At 49.9% G+C, this 14,926-nt stretch overlaps 1 protein-coding gene across 2 annotated transcripts in view; it reads left to right on the top strand.

Moving 5' to 3' along the window:
- Positions 1-7,976, top strand: part of FN1 (fibronectin 1) — a 55,088-nt gene extending 47,112 nt beyond the window's left edge. For both annotated transcript variants that reach the window (XM_074145543.1, XM_074145542.1), the window contains 7 exons: positions 350-816; positions 1,415-1,553; positions 3,033-3,197; positions 5,207-5,332; positions 5,926-6,032; positions 6,544-6,654; positions 7,122-7,976. In XM_074145543.1, coding sequence (XP_074001644.1) covers positions 350-816; positions 1,415-1,553; positions 3,033-3,197; positions 5,207-5,332; positions 5,926-6,032; positions 6,544-6,654; positions 7,122-7,196 — 1,190 coding nt within the window. In that variant the 3' untranslated portion in view covers positions 7,197-7,976. The remainder of the gene's footprint in view (positions 1-349; positions 817-1,414; positions 1,554-3,032; positions 3,198-5,206; positions 5,333-5,925; positions 6,033-6,543; positions 6,655-7,121) is intronic.
- Positions 7,977-14,926: the final 6,950 nt, after the last annotated feature.

Below are 14,926 nucleotides of genomic sequence, written 5' to 3'. Positions count from 1 at the left end.
CCTGTGAAGATCTCTCGTAATCAGTACTTCTTCTCAGTTTGAGAAGTAGTGGCTTCTTTGGGTTGCAGTGTTCAAAACTGTTGCTCGGCTGTATGAAAATTTCATACCAACACACTTCTTATGCCTGTGTATGAAAGATATACACAAATGTTTATATAGCATATAAATATATAAAGAGATAGAAAACACCTTCACAAACACAGTGAGGTCATAAAAAGTGTGTTGCATCTCACGATGATTGCTAATCTTTGCTGCTTGGAGTGGTGTACGGCATCCACTCTAGCTGTTTAATTTACCATTGTTAATTTGCCATGCTTTGCTTTATGGCTTCTAACCTTTCTTTGGCCAGATGAGCTTCCCATGTTGATTACCAGACCGCACCCCAACCAGCCCGACATTCTCGACGTACCTTCCATTGACGAGGGAACCCCTTACCTCACGAACAATAGGTATGACAATGGAAATGGTATCCAACTTCCAGGCACCTCTGGGCACCCACAGACAATAGGACACCAGGGTCAACAAGTCTTCTTTGAGGAGCATGGCTACAGACGGCCTGTACCCACTACAGCAACTCCCCTTAGGCCGGGGTCAAGACGGCAACCGCCAAATGTAGATGAAGCGATTGAAATCCCTGGGTACCAAGTGCCGATCATAGTCGAACCTTCATACCCTCACTCCCGTGGGCCCAGGCGCAACGACACCGCAGGTCAAGAAGCTCTTTCTCAGACAACCATCTCTTGGAGGCCGCTGCTGGAAAGCTCTGAATACATCATCTCATGTCAGCCGGTCAGCCAGGATGAGGATACTCTGCAGGTAACTGAACTGTCTTAGCAACAGGAACAGTGTTAGCCTCATTTGTGGCAGCAGACATCTCTTGAGAGTCCAGTCCCTTTCCTGTGTCCAGTCCCATCTCATGGGGGCTAAGGTGGGCAGTCAGAGATGGCTGAAAGAGTCTTTTTAACGTGTAGCTTAGAGGAGGATAAATGCCTCCCTCGTCTCCTTCATGGAGAAGGCTACAGGATAAAAATGCTAAAAGAGAAAGCCTTTGAAACGCTGTCCGTGTCAACATTTCACCAGGGAAGGGGACAGTCAGGGACATGATTGGGAGTTTCAAACACTCAAGTGCTGCTTCTCCAAGCTAAAGACTCCCTTCGCCCTTCTCCTTAGTCTCCCTTGGTTTCTGTTTCCTTGAAATGGCGGTAATAACATATCCCTCATGAACCCTAGTCCAGAGTAGTCAAGTTTAACGTGGTAATATTTGAAGTTCTCAGAACGTCTAAGGGGAATGGGCTGGCTCCATCATGGTACAGAGATGTCAACCTAAACACCCTGTCTTTCCTATGAGGGGGGTGACACCTAAGAAGTAATCACTCTTCCCTTTCCGGTGACTTGGCATTGCCTCTTGTTGCAGTTCAGGGTTCCTGGCACTTCCTCCAGTGCTACGCTCACTGGTCTTACGAGAGGGGCCACCTACAACATCATCGTGGAAGCCCTGAAAGATCACCGGAGACAAAAGGTGCTGGAAGAGGTGGTCACAGTTGGCAATACTGGTAAGTGAAAGCTCTGTGGAGCCTGGGGGAACCTTTGCTGTCCCTGCCTCTTTCCCTTATTCAAGACAACCTACCTGGTGCCCGGGCTTGAGAACAGTTCAGAAAGGAAACTTCTCCTGACAAGGAGAGTTCATCACAGGACACTAGCACAAGTGATTTTAAAGTCCGCTGATCTTGGATAACTTAACTACCACATTGATGGTGTGACTAGAGCTGTTCTGATCCGTTGTCTCATCATGAAGAACGTGCTTTGAGGCTCCGTACACTCCTGTAGGGGCAGTGCCTGAGAGACACCAAGAGGTATGGTATTTAGCGCTCTCAAAGGAAGACAGGGATCACGCTGGTGTTGCACGTTCCTGCCCAGCAGTGAAGATCTGCTGTCACAGTAACACATCATGCTTATGGGAAGGAGCCAGGGGCCAGCTTAACTGCTCTGTCAGTCGTTTGCCACTGCCTCTGTGTTGGCTGTCCAGCGGCACTGCTAGACCATTCCGAAGGTCCCGGCAGCAGAGCAGGCTGCCTGCAGGGATGCTGGTTAAACACAAAGAGGCAGCTCATAGAAGCCATGTGACCAACCACAAGTACTTGCGGTCAGAGACCACAACTTGCCACAGCTGGAAAGCCCAGAGCCCCCCCTACACTCTGTGGGACCTGGGCTTTGCTTTAACCAGTACAAAGGGCTGGTCAACAACTCTTTCTCTCCCTCCAGCTCCCCCTGTATGTATTCTGAGGCCAAAAAGAAGAAGAGGGCAGGATGGGAGAAGAGGAAATGAAGAGTTAAGGATTTACACTGTCCACCCAGTAGGCTTCTCCATGCAGGTCCCTACTGCCCTCACCTCCCTGGGAAAACAAGGCTGTTTCTCCCCTTCCAGCAACTGCCTTATTTCTGTCACAGACTGAACAGAGAGCATTAACTCTTGGCCCTGATCATCACATGCTGAAATGGTGGTTGTAAAACAGCCACTTTTCAATCAAGGCACACACCTAAGGTGGAAATCTGCATACAACAGCATGGCCATAAGGTCTGGTCTCCTTCCCTCCTCCTCCCATGAGCTAGAGTCTGAAGTGCCCAAAAAAAGTGCAGATGCAGCTACCAACCTCCTGCTGTTCCCCAGCATCGCTCAGCACGTTTCTCTTCAAAACAGGCTCAGTCAGGTTGTTGCTCTCTAGCAGCAAATGCAAAAACTCACATTCGCTTGAAACTTGGCAAGTCAAAATGAAAATAGCCTTCGTGTCAAGTTTTTTTTTTTTATCATTCAACTGCTCTGACACATGCAAATGGAAAATAAATCACAGGGAGTCTGGACTGCTGACAGAACCATCAAGTATATGCCCGTGGGGTAGCTCCATTACTGCCAGGATATTGTAAGAAGGAGGAAAAAAAAAAAACAAAAACCACGTATCCAGTGAAAATCATCCTGTCTTTCAGTAGTGCCTATTGCTGTGTGTGATGCCTGTTTCTTTTTTCTTTCGTTCCAGTGTCTGAAGGACTAAACCAGCCAGCTGACGATACCTGCTTTGATACTTACACTGGCTCCTTCTATTCCATTGGCGAGGAATGGGAGCGGCTGTCTGAAACTGGCTTTAAACTCTGGTGCCAGTGTTTAGGCTTTGGCAGTGGTCATTTCAGATGCGATTCTTCTAGTGAGTAGCTTGCTTTTGGACCCTCCCTGTCTCTAAACTCCCTGAGCACTAATAGCATGTTTGACAGAACCACCCTGATCCAAACATGGTGCAAATCAATGCAGTCTCTTAAGTTTGTTGTTTTTTTTTTAAACCAAATCGGTGTTTTGCATCATGAGAAGTGATGGAAAACTTTGGTTACTTCTGAGCTGTGCAGCTTATCCAGTCCTGCCGTTCCCTGCAGCAGCAGCAGCCATCATAGAATCACAGAATGGTTAGAGTTGGAAGGGACCTTAAAGATCATCCAGTTCCAACCCCCCTGCCATGGGCAGGGACACCTCCACTAGAGCAGGTTGCTCAAAGCCCCATCCAACCTGGCCTTGAACACCTCCAGGGATGGGGCAGCCACAACTTCCCTGGGCAACCTGTTCCAGTGCCTCACCACCCTCACAGGAAAGAATTTCCTCCTAATATCTAATCTAAATCTCCCCTCTTCCAATTTAAAACCATTACCCGTTGCCCTGTCGCTACACTCCCTGACAGAGAGTCCCTCTCCGGCTCTCCTGTAGGCTCCCTTCAGATATTGGAAGGCTGCTATGAGGTCTCCCCGGAGCCTTCTCTTCTCCAGGCTGAACAACCCCAGCTCTCTCAGCCTGTCTTCATAGGAGAGGTGCTCCAGCCCTCTCATCATCTTTGTGGCCCTCCACTGGACCCGTTCCAACAGGTCCATGTCCTTCCTGTGTTGAGGACTCCAAAGCTGGACACAGTATTCCAGGTGGGGTCTCACCAGAGCAGAGTAGAGGGGTAGAACCACCTCCCGTGACCTGCTGGCCACACTTCTCTTGATGCAGCCCAGGATGCGGTTGGCTTTCTGGGCTGCCAGTGCACACTGCTGGCTCATGTTGAGCTTCTCATCCACCAACACCCCCAAGTCCTTCTCCTCAGGGCTGCTCTCCAGCCATTCTCCACCCAACCTGTATTTGTGCCTGGGATTCCCACGTCATCAATATTGTATTGATATATGATGACTTTTTCACCAAAGTTCAATGTTTGTTTTATTTTCCCTACCGTTGGCAGGTGTCAAAGAGAGATAGGCAAGCTGCCTAAGTGACAGTATCTGAGTAGCCATTTCGGAAGACAGCTTTGAGTATTAAACTATAGTTGAATTTTCACCTCCTTAATTATATACGTTGTTGCATTGGGACAGGCAGAACTTCCGTGGATTTCAATGGGTATTACAGCAAGTACAGGCTGTTTTGCATTGCAGACAAGGTTTGCAGAGCATCTTGCGGAACCAGTTTTCTAATTCTGTCAGCTGCTTTTTGAAGCTCTGTCAAGCAGACAACACCTCTGCCGGGGCACTAAGTTTTATTCTTTGCAGGACTGTGGTTTACATGGGAGAATATCAAACTTCCTCTAAGGGGATGGAGTAAAAATCCATGATTGAGCGGGTTAACACAACTCATATCCAGCTAATTTAAATTGTGGAGTAAGCTAAGCAAAGAGAGTATTTCTGCAATTTGCATAGACTCAGAGGAGTGACTTTAGGGAAAACAGTTGTCTTACAGGATTAATATTTATATTTCCTCATTTGATACACACGGCTTTCCTGTTGGGTTTTGCAGTCTCCGTGATACAGTTTTACTGGATATTTGCTTAAAAAAAAAAAAAAAAAGGCATTTGAAATATTTTCCTCTCCCTTCTTGCCCCATGTCTGTTAAATTCCTTTTCATTTATCTTCCCCTCCCATCCTTCCTCTCCCCCTCCCCACTCTTTGTCACATCCTACTTACTCTAAGAGCCTTTAGCCATTTCTTGGAGCTGTAACAGTCCTCAGCAGTTAAAAGCTGCAGGAGCTGAACCCATTTCCAGCAGGAATCCATTTCCTCCTTGGGCCTTATATGAGGTGAAAAGTCTCTTTCTCCTGCCCCTCTGTTGGTTCCTGAGACAACACCAAGCTGTTCTTCTCCTGCTATGTCAGCGCAGCATGGGGGATAACTCCTGCTTCTCTTGTTCCTCTGCCTTCTCCAGAGTGGTGTCACGATAATGGTGTAAACTACAAGATTGGGGAGAAGTGGGATCGGCAGGGAGAGAATGGCCAGATGATGAGCTGCACCTGCCTTGGAAATGGAAAAGGAGAATTCAAGTGTGAACCTCGTAAGTCTCCTTCTGATGTTAATGTAACTGAGCTCCCATTGAGCAAGTTTCAGCATCTCAGGGCTGTTCCTATTAAGGTCCTGCCATGGGGGCAGGGAGAGCATCAGTACGTCTGATTCAGTGACGGATTGAACCTGTTCTCATAGGAGCTGAAGGCAATAAAACTCACATTCCCAAGCTTAAAAGGAAGAAAACCCTGTTTTGTTAGCTAAAGGTTGCAGCGCGCTCAGGGTCTCTCTGCCTTTGGCTGGAGCCACGGAAGAGGGACATGTCACTGCGCTAAGTGGTGTAGATTATCCTAATCAATAACAGGACTTTTCTGCAGGGCCTGTCCCCTGAAGATCCTCTAGTCTTCACAGTAGGAATTAAACTGCGCTTCTCTTGTCAGGCAGATACTTTGTTCTAGTGTTCTAGTTCAAAGTGTCTGGAGAGCTATAAAAAATGACTGATGTTCCCCCTCCCGGTCAGCGAGCCTCTGGTCAAACAGAGGGAGCGTGCTGGCCAGAGGCTCCTGTTCTGATGGCTAAGCTGCTCTGAGAACGCTTAAAGCCAAGCACGGGCTGTGGAACTGAGCTCTGCTTCTCCCTCCACAGATGAGACCACGTGCTACGATGATGGCAAAATGTACCAAGTCGGAGAGCAGTGGCAGAAGGAGTACTTTGGGGCCATCTGCTCCTGCACTTGTTATGGAGGACAGCAGGTAAGCGGGAGGGACTGGGCACGCTGAACACAGGGAAATGAAGAGAGGAGGCCGTGCTGGAGTGCGGTCCTAAGGCTGCTGGGTTTCAGGTCAGATGGTGTCTAATACCTGACCAGAACAGGCCCATATAAGAAGGAAAATAATTAGTAGGAGAGCTTAAGTAGTTGCCAGGGATTTGGGAGCTGGGGCCTGCAACCCCAATGCTGGTGGTGTTGGTGGAGCTGTACCCACATGTAGGAATGTACTCTGAGGGTGGTGGAACACTGGAACAGGTTGCCCAGGGAGGTGGTTGAGGCCCCTTCCCTTGAGATATTCAAGGTGAAGCTCGATGAGGCCCTGGGCAACCTCGTCTAGTTGGGGGTGTCCCTGCTGACTGTGGGGAGGTCAGAATAGATGACCTTTGGAGGTCCCTTCCGGCCTGGACCAATCTATGAATCTACGAATACTGACAGCTCCTTGGCCGCCCGCGTCGGCGCGGTCTGACCGGCGCGTGCCCGTTCTGTGTCTCTAGGGCTGGCGTTGTGACAACTGCCGCAGACCCAGCGTGGAGGTGGCCCCCGAAGGCTCTGCTGGCCATACCTACACACAGTATACACAGAGATACCACCAGGCCACGAACACCGTGAGTACACTTTTGCTTCTCCGCCCTCCCTTACTGTGAGTCTGGTCTATGGCACAGATACCTGGGGGGTCTGTGTAGGGCGCAAGGTAGAAGAGCAGCGCGTAGCTTTCCGCTTGGACGGAAGGGCACAACAGCCACTGATCCAGCAAACCAGCACTCGGCGCAGCACACAACACAGGCTTGAGCTCACACTTCCACACAACAGCGTTCAAGTGCCGCTCTCACGTCAGCGGGGCTTCTCCTTTCCTGGCCCCGGGATGCGGCTGCATGCTCTGGCTGAGGCGATAGTGCATGGAGTAGTTGCCCGGTCTTCACTCTCTGCTGCTGTTAAAACCAGCTGTGTGCTTTGCGCTGAGAAAAGCCAAACAGGCTGCACGCACCGGTGACGGTTCTCAGCCCAAACCACACCACGGAAGTGTCCGTCCTTCCAGGACAGAGCGCTAACTCATTTCCTTCCCTCCTGACAGAACGTCAACTGCCCAATTGAGTGTTTCATGCCCCTAGATGTACAGGCAGACACACAACATCCACGGGGAAAGTAACATCCAGCAAGACTTCTTGCGGCCATGGCAACAGACAAACCAAAGTATAAATACCTATCTCTCTGCCACGATTACCATCCAAACTGGAGTGATGCTAGCAAAACTGCATCTTTTTGAGAATGGCCCTCTGCTCTGGAGCCATTTTCCCAGCTTAAGCTCAACTCACAGCTTCTCCAAACGCCACTCTTGGAGTGTTTCAGACTTTTCTCATGATTGACAGTGATTTGTCTTGGTTTTGCTCAAAGTGTTGAATACCAGTCAGTATTTTCAAATTTAAAGAAAAAAGGGGGGGGGAGATGCTAAATCGCAAATTGGTGGGGGATCAAAATACATCAAGGGTGAGGGAGGGTGTAGAAATTCAAGGTTCCCGTGCTACGCAAAGAACATTTGAGTACGACATTACTGAAGTTTAGCAATAGGAAAGTCCACCGAACACTTCTGCTTTCACATAAGCGTGCAGCCAGCAATAAGATAGGAACAGCAAATCCAATCACTGTGATATTTAAAAATATGCACAGTCCTAATTCTTTCTCAATGATCCTAGTATTTTTTCTAGCTGTATCTTTATATCTCATACTGTTATTTATCAGTTTTGTTCCCCTGACCTTCAAGTGTTTTTATATGGGAATAAAATGTATTGAAGACACTTAGTATGCAGTTGACAAAGAGGAATTTGGTGTAATTATGATCAGTGATTATTTTTATACTGTAAGTGCCAAAGCTTTACTACTGTGGAAAAGAAAAAAACAACTCTTTTAATAAAAAGATTTACAAACCAGGCATGTAGTTTAAGTGATTCTCTTTGCTACCATGGAATCTAGGATGAAGATTATTATTCTGAGCTGGAGTAACATTGCCTTGAAACAAGATGGAACAAACTTCTCAATGAAGCATGAAGTAAACCTCAAGAGAATGTTTGTAGAGCAGCTTGTTAATTAAAGACTTCCAGCTGCACCCCCTGCCCCAGTAGAGCGCAGAGACACTCTGAGTATGTATGCCATGCTTCAGGAGGCGCAGGCTTGCTTTGTGGGAATAGGTGGAGGAGAGAAAAAGGGGAGGGACAGGAAAATATTCCCTGCTTTGGACATTAACTGAGGTAAAGAGATGGTCTTTAGATGGTCTTAAAGCTTAAATACGTAGAACCCTGTGTTTGAGTCACCAAAATTAGTGAGGCCGTCCATGCCCTTGAAGTTGGATGTGTTCAAAGATTAACAGTGACTCCCCCACGGGTCCAAAGGGGTGCTGGGTCTCTGAGACCCTGCTCCGTGCTTTGTCCCTGGGGCAGACCACAGTTCACCCCCCCTCTGCACTGAAGGATAACTTGCCTGTGTCCATCTAAAGGGTTTATAGAGGGGCTATCACACCCTTCTTTTCAACTCTCGGCTAATTCCGTCTCCATTTGCAACGTGGTAAATTCAAACGACTAGTACGGTAACACTGCGACAACGGCATAGAAACCCTTCCGTGACCTTTGTAGAAAGCCTCAAAAGGGGGGGGGGGGGGGGACACAGACACGCAGAGACCGCTTTCCAGTCTACCGTGCTTCTGCCTCGTGGGGTGGGGAGGGAGGTAAATGAAATTCTCCTCAAAACCTTTTTGAAAGCGAAGCCAGCCCTGCTGACAACGAACAAAGCTAGCACCGAGTCCCTTGCGCTTGCGCTGCCACCGCTGCAGAGACCCCTACGGCACTTGCCGTTACAGAACGTGAAAGGTTCTGCCGCCGTTCCTCAGGCCACGTGTTCCTCTCGTGGCTACGAAAGCAACTGTATCGCTCGAGTGAATGGATCTCTCTGGATTGAATAAAGCGTAGCCTGAAAACACAGTATCTGGCTTCTTGACATGAGAAACGCACACGGCAGTTGTTTTTGCAGATGGCTACCTATAGAGCCACCAAAACATCTTCAAATAGAACCGATTCCTCCTGCAATCATTTTACTATCCCACCACTGCTCCAGAGCCAAATGAGTATCTAAAATACATGAGAGCGTGTACAGAGACACAGAAGAATACTTCCCCGATGAGCTAGAGTTCTACTGGTTTGTGCTTCCCAAGGGAGGGTTCTCTGGTGGCTTCCACCAGTTGCAAAGATCCCTCCTTAGTCACTTGGACCACCAAGTGATTTTGCTTCACGCAGGAATTGCCCGGCTAAACAGAGGAGTCGCGGGCCGTCTGATGTCCTCGCTGCGATGTCACGTCGCAGCAACACCCCCCGCTCCCTGCGGAAAGCGTAAAATGATTTAAACACGGCCTTTGCCCAAGCTCTCTGTAGAGGTTTGTCCACGCCTTAAAGCACCAGGGTTTACATCGCTGACGACTTCGCGTTGACATCTACTAGTGGAACGCTGAGTATTTTGTCATTCAGCTAGAGCTTTTCTTTTCAGTTGTTACATTGGAAAACCACTACCAGAGCGCAGCGCAGAGGCAGGAGAAACTTGTGAGATCCAAAGTATCAACCACAAGCCTTTCCTTTTAGAAACAACAAAGGTTTTAGAAAAACCAAGGTTTTCCAAGGTTCCCCTGCTTCACCCAGCCCATGGTGCATAAAGCGGCAACAAGAACAGCAGCTGGACCGTAAAACACAGGATCGGTTTGTATCCGTGGTCCACTTGGGCGCTGAGATCAACTAATGTTGTCCAACCCAACTGACCTTCAAGGCAGGAGCAGCTGCCCCTGTTAGCAGGGAGCTTTTGGGTTCCCATCAAGGCGCTCGCAGCTACACCAAGCCCAGTGGCATTTAAACCCTTGGCTGTTCTTTTCCACAAGAGGAGGAGCATCTGGTCTCAAAATTGGAAAGTCATGGGTTCGATGGATGGACCACTCGGTGGATAAGGAACTGGCTGGATGGCCGCACTCAAAGGGTTGTGGTCAATGGTTCAATGTCCAATTGGCGGCCAGTGATGAGTGGAGTTCCTCAGGGGTCGGTACTGGGACCAGTGCTGTTCAACATCTTTGTCGGAGACATGGACAGTGGGATAGAGTGCACCCTCAGCAAGTTTGCCGACAACACCAAGCTCGGTGGCATGATCAACATGCTGGAGGGAAGGGATGCCATCCAGAGGGACCTGGACAGGCTTGAGAGGTGGGCTCGTGCAAATCGCATGAAGTTCAACCAGGCCAAGTGCAGGGTCCTGCACCTGGGACATGGCAATCCCAGGCACAAATACAGGTTGGGCAGAGAATGGCTGGAGAGCAGCCCTGAGGAGAAGGACTTGGGGGTGTTGGTGGATGAGAAGCTCAACATGAGCCGGCAGTGCGCACTGGCAGCCCAGAAAGCCAACCGCATCCTGGGCTGCATCAAGAGAAGGATGGCCAGCAGGTCACGGGAGGTGATTCTACCCCTCTACTCTGCGCTCGTGAGACCCCGCCTGGAGTACTGTGTCCAGCTCTGGAGTCCTCAACACAGGAAAGACATGGACCTGTTGGAACGGGTCCAGCGGAGGGCCACGAAGATGATGAGAGGGCTGGAGCACCTCCCCTATGAAGACAGGCTGAGAGAGCTGGGGTTGTTCAGCCTGGAGAAGAGAAGGCTCCAGGGACACCTCATAGCAGCCTTCCAATATCTGAAGGGAGCCCACAGGAGAGCTGGAGAGGGACTCTTTGTCAGGAAGTGTAGTGACAGGACAAGGAGTAATGGTTTTAAATTGGAAGAGGGGAGATTTAGATTAGATATTAGGAAGAAACTCTTTCCTGTGAGGGTGGTGAGGCACTGGAACAGGTTGCCCAGGGAAGTTGTGGATGTTCCATCCCTGGAGGTGTTCAAGGCCAGGCTGGATGGGGCTTTGAGCAACCTGCTCTAGTGGAGGTGTCCCTGCCCATGGCAGGGGGGTTGGAACTGGATGATCTTTAAGGTCCCTTCCAACTCTAACCATTCTATGATTCTATGATCTCCACATGCTTTGGCTTCTCAGCTAACACAGAGCTTCGGTCAGCGCACAGGAACAGCCAGAATCAGGACTCTGTTCCGGCAAGGAACACAGTGGCTGAAGGAAATAAAAAAAAAGACAAAAAAAAAAAGCTGCTGCTACTGCCAGCGACGGCTGAGAACGATTCCTCCCTGCCCTCTGTTTCCTTCCACACTTTTGGGAGCTCTTCTCATTCTGCCAGCATGGGACCTGCCAGGGGCAAGGTGCCACATGGTGATGGTGCAAAACAGCCTGTCAGCAGCCCCCGCTCTTCAAAAAGCATCAACTGAGGGAGCAGACCTATCCCCCCCCGCCCCGGCCCCCGTGAGAAGACACATGCCCTTTCCTATGGGAAACAGACAGGAAGCAGAGCTATGCGGTTGGCTTTTAATCATTGTAAATATCAAAGGGAGAAGTAATTCATTCACTGAATCACATGGGGTTGGAAGGGACCTCTGGAGATCATCTAGTCCAAACCCCCTTACCAAAGCAGATCCACCCAGAGCAGGTTGCACAGGAACGTGTCCAGGTGGGGTTGGAATGTCTCCAGAGAAGGAGACTCCACCACCTCCCTGGGCAGCCTCTTCCAGGGCTCTGCCACCCTCACAGGAAAGAAGTTCCTCCTCAGGTTTAGGTGGAACTTCTTCTATTCAAGTTTGTGTCCATTTCCTCTTGTCCTGTCCCTGGGCACCACTGAAAACAGACTGGCCCCATCCTCCTGACACCCTCCCTTTAAGTGTTTATAGGCATTGATCAGATCCCCCCTCAGCCTTCTCTTCTCCAGACTAAAAACACCCAAGTCCCTCAGCCTCTCCTCATAAGAGAGATGCTCCAGGGCCCTCATCTTTGTAGCCCTCTGCTGTACCCTCTCCAGCAGTTCCCTGTCCTTCTTGAACTGGGGAGCCCAGAATTGGACACAGTGCTCCAGATGGGACCTCACCAGGGCAGAGTAGAGGGGGAGGATGACCCCTCTACTACCAGGAGCTCAGCCCACCTCAAAAGGAGCCCTTAGGGACCGACGGAGCCCTTTCTTACAGAGAACCACTCACCTGGCCTGCTGCGCTGGGGGAATGCTCACGGCTCTGAAGCCCAGTTGTCAGCAGGGAACTGCTACCAGCAAGGACTGGATGCCCCCTTCAGGGCATCTCTCAGCAGCTTAAAAACCAGCAGCTCCTGACCTGACCCCTGACAGAGCAGCCTTTGCTTCCAACCCTCCATACTCCTTCCAGAAGGGTGCCCGTGGATCCGTGCCCAAAACAGGAGCTGGGCTTCGTACGCTGCCAACTCCCTTCAAGGGGAAGGCTTTGGGCTAGTTGAAATTGTCACCGCAGCCCAGGTGACGAGCCACCCCGAAGGGGTATTCCTACGAGGTCACCTCACATCTGGAACTAGACCGGAGTTTTTTTCCAGCCGCGAGTCAGGCACGTGAGGCAGGGTAGTCAAGGACACTTGCTTGGGACATCGGACACTTACTTAGGTGTCTTTCCCCAACTCCGTTATGACTCCTGGCACATCCTTTAACCTTACCGCAGGCGCGAGCGGGAGGCAAAAGCATCCCTCTGCAGGCGCTGTGAGACGGTGTGTGCGCGTAGAAGACCTGCAAGTCGCTCTGCACAAGTACCTAGGTAGGTATCGCCCGCGTTAGATATCTACTAGCATCTCACCTGGGAGATTAGTACCTATTAACTTCCATCAGTAGATTAAAGAGCGCCCCCAAGGAGAGCAAACAAAGGGTAGATAAGCAGGAATACAGGAGAACAGGAGCTGCCAGTCCCTCTTTTAGCCGACACTTTAGAAGACGCGGGTAAAGAAGAGGCCAAGGGATTCCTGAGAGAACCTCACAGCATGGGACGTACCAGCCACGGTCAAAACGGCACGACAGAAAAGGCATTTAAGGAATAAAACAGTGGAAGAGAGAGAGTCCAAACCTCAGCTTTTAAAGTATAAGCTAACAAAGCCACAGAAGACTCCAAACACTGACAATCCATGGGAAGCAACGGCCCGGAGAGCAGTGCAATGGGCCAGGGCTGGGGTTCGCACAGCCAGCAGGCAAGCCAGTAAGCAACGCACCATTTTTATAGAATCATAGGATCATCTAGGTTGGAAGGGACCTTCAAGATCATCCAGTCCAACCATCAATCTAACTCTGACAAAAAAAAAAAAACATCACTAAACCATGTCCCCCAGCACTATGTCAACTCGTCTTTTGAACACTTCCAGGGATGGTGCCTCAACCGCTTCCCTGGGCAGCCCATTCCAAGGCTTGATAACCCTTTCAGTGTAAAAATTCTTCCTAATATCCAACCTGAACCTCCCCTGGCACAACTTGAGGCCATTTTCTCTTGTCCCATCGCCTGTTCCTTGGGAGAAGAGACCGACCCTCCCTGGCTACACCCTCCTTTCAGGGAGTTGTAGAGAGCAATAAGGTCTCCCCCTCAGCCTCCTTTTCTCCAGGCTGAACACCCCCAGCTCCCTCAGCCACTCCTCGTAAGACTTGTTCTCCAGACCCCTCACCAGCTCCGTTGCCCTTCTCTGGACCCGCTCTCCCCCCTGTCCTGCCTCATCCAGCCACTTGGAAATAATCCACGGTAGAGATCACACAAGATAAAAAAAAATAATCCACCGTAGAGAAAAAACAAGAAAAATAATGCCCTGTAGAGATCTGAAGAGACAGGAGACTGCTCTCTTTTCAGGCCAGAGGAAGGGCAGCGCTGGGCACATGGGATTCCCGGGGGCCTAAGACCCGAGGAAACAAGGGGAGCACACGTACGGAGAGCAGCGGATGGAAGGACCGCAGGAAGGTAAAACCAGCATGGGGATTGCCATCTCTTAAACGAACAGCTCGCACCCCCCAGGAAGCGGCTTTGCTTTGCTCAGTTCCAACCAGCCTGGATGAAACGGGCAGTCAGGCAGGAGAAAAATACACGCCCGCAGCCATGGCAAGTCAGCAGCAGAGCCGGGAACGCGACCCGAATTTCCTTCCCCTCTTCCAGGTCCCTCTCCCTGCTATTGCTTGAGCAGAAGGAACGCGTGCAGCCTCCCTGCTCTGCACCAGCCGAGATCAGAGCCACGACAGAAGCGTTTATTGCAAAACTGGGGGATCCTTCCTTGCCAAAACCAAACAGATTTTATAAAATGAAACAAAACAAAACAAAAAAAAAAAACCAACCCACCAAAATTAATCCCTTTGAAACAGTCACAGTGATCGCCAGCAAAAAAAACCAAACGTGTCTGGGCTGTTAGTTTATTCAATCTCGCTGCGCTCCAGATTTTCACTTTGGTTTTCTTCTAATCAAGAGTTCAAATCTGCTTAGTGCAGACCGCGCGCAAGGGAAAAGGGAAGTGGCTTCAGGCAAGATGCTTCCCAGATGCCTGCCTGTGAACTCCGAATTGAACTCCCCCCCCACACCTCCGGGCATGAGAACAAGGATGTCAAACTCGCAGGAACGAGTCTTTTACCTCGGAGAAAGCCACCCGACGCTGCCTCGCAGCCCAAAAGCGCACGGCCAGGGCAGGATTCAGAGCACCGAGACTGCCACAAAGGATACCCCCTTCCCGCTTCCCCCCTCTCCTCACAGGGAAAGAGGATAATGGATTAGAAGCGCCTGGAGAAAACTACCTCCAAAAAAAAAAAAAAAAAAAGCAGCCCAGTTCAGTTTACAGCCCAGATTTTTATCAGTTCGTTAAGAAGTTGGCCGTGAGCCAGGCTTTCATTCCACTCCATAGCCCTTCTAATGAATTAATAAAGTCTGAACCATAAAATTTACCTCAAAAATAAACCCTTTTTCCCGAGGACGCCGTATCTGGATGACACAAAGACTACAGGCT

This window comes from Numenius arquata, chromosome 3, assembly GCF_964106895.1.
Source record: "Numenius arquata chromosome 3, bNumArq3.hap1.1, whole genome shotgun sequence".
NCBI classification, from domain to species: domain Eukaryota; kingdom Metazoa; phylum Chordata; class Aves; order Charadriiformes; family Scolopacidae; genus Numenius; species Numenius arquata.
This window is presented reverse-complemented; position numbering and strand designations above follow the sequence as displayed.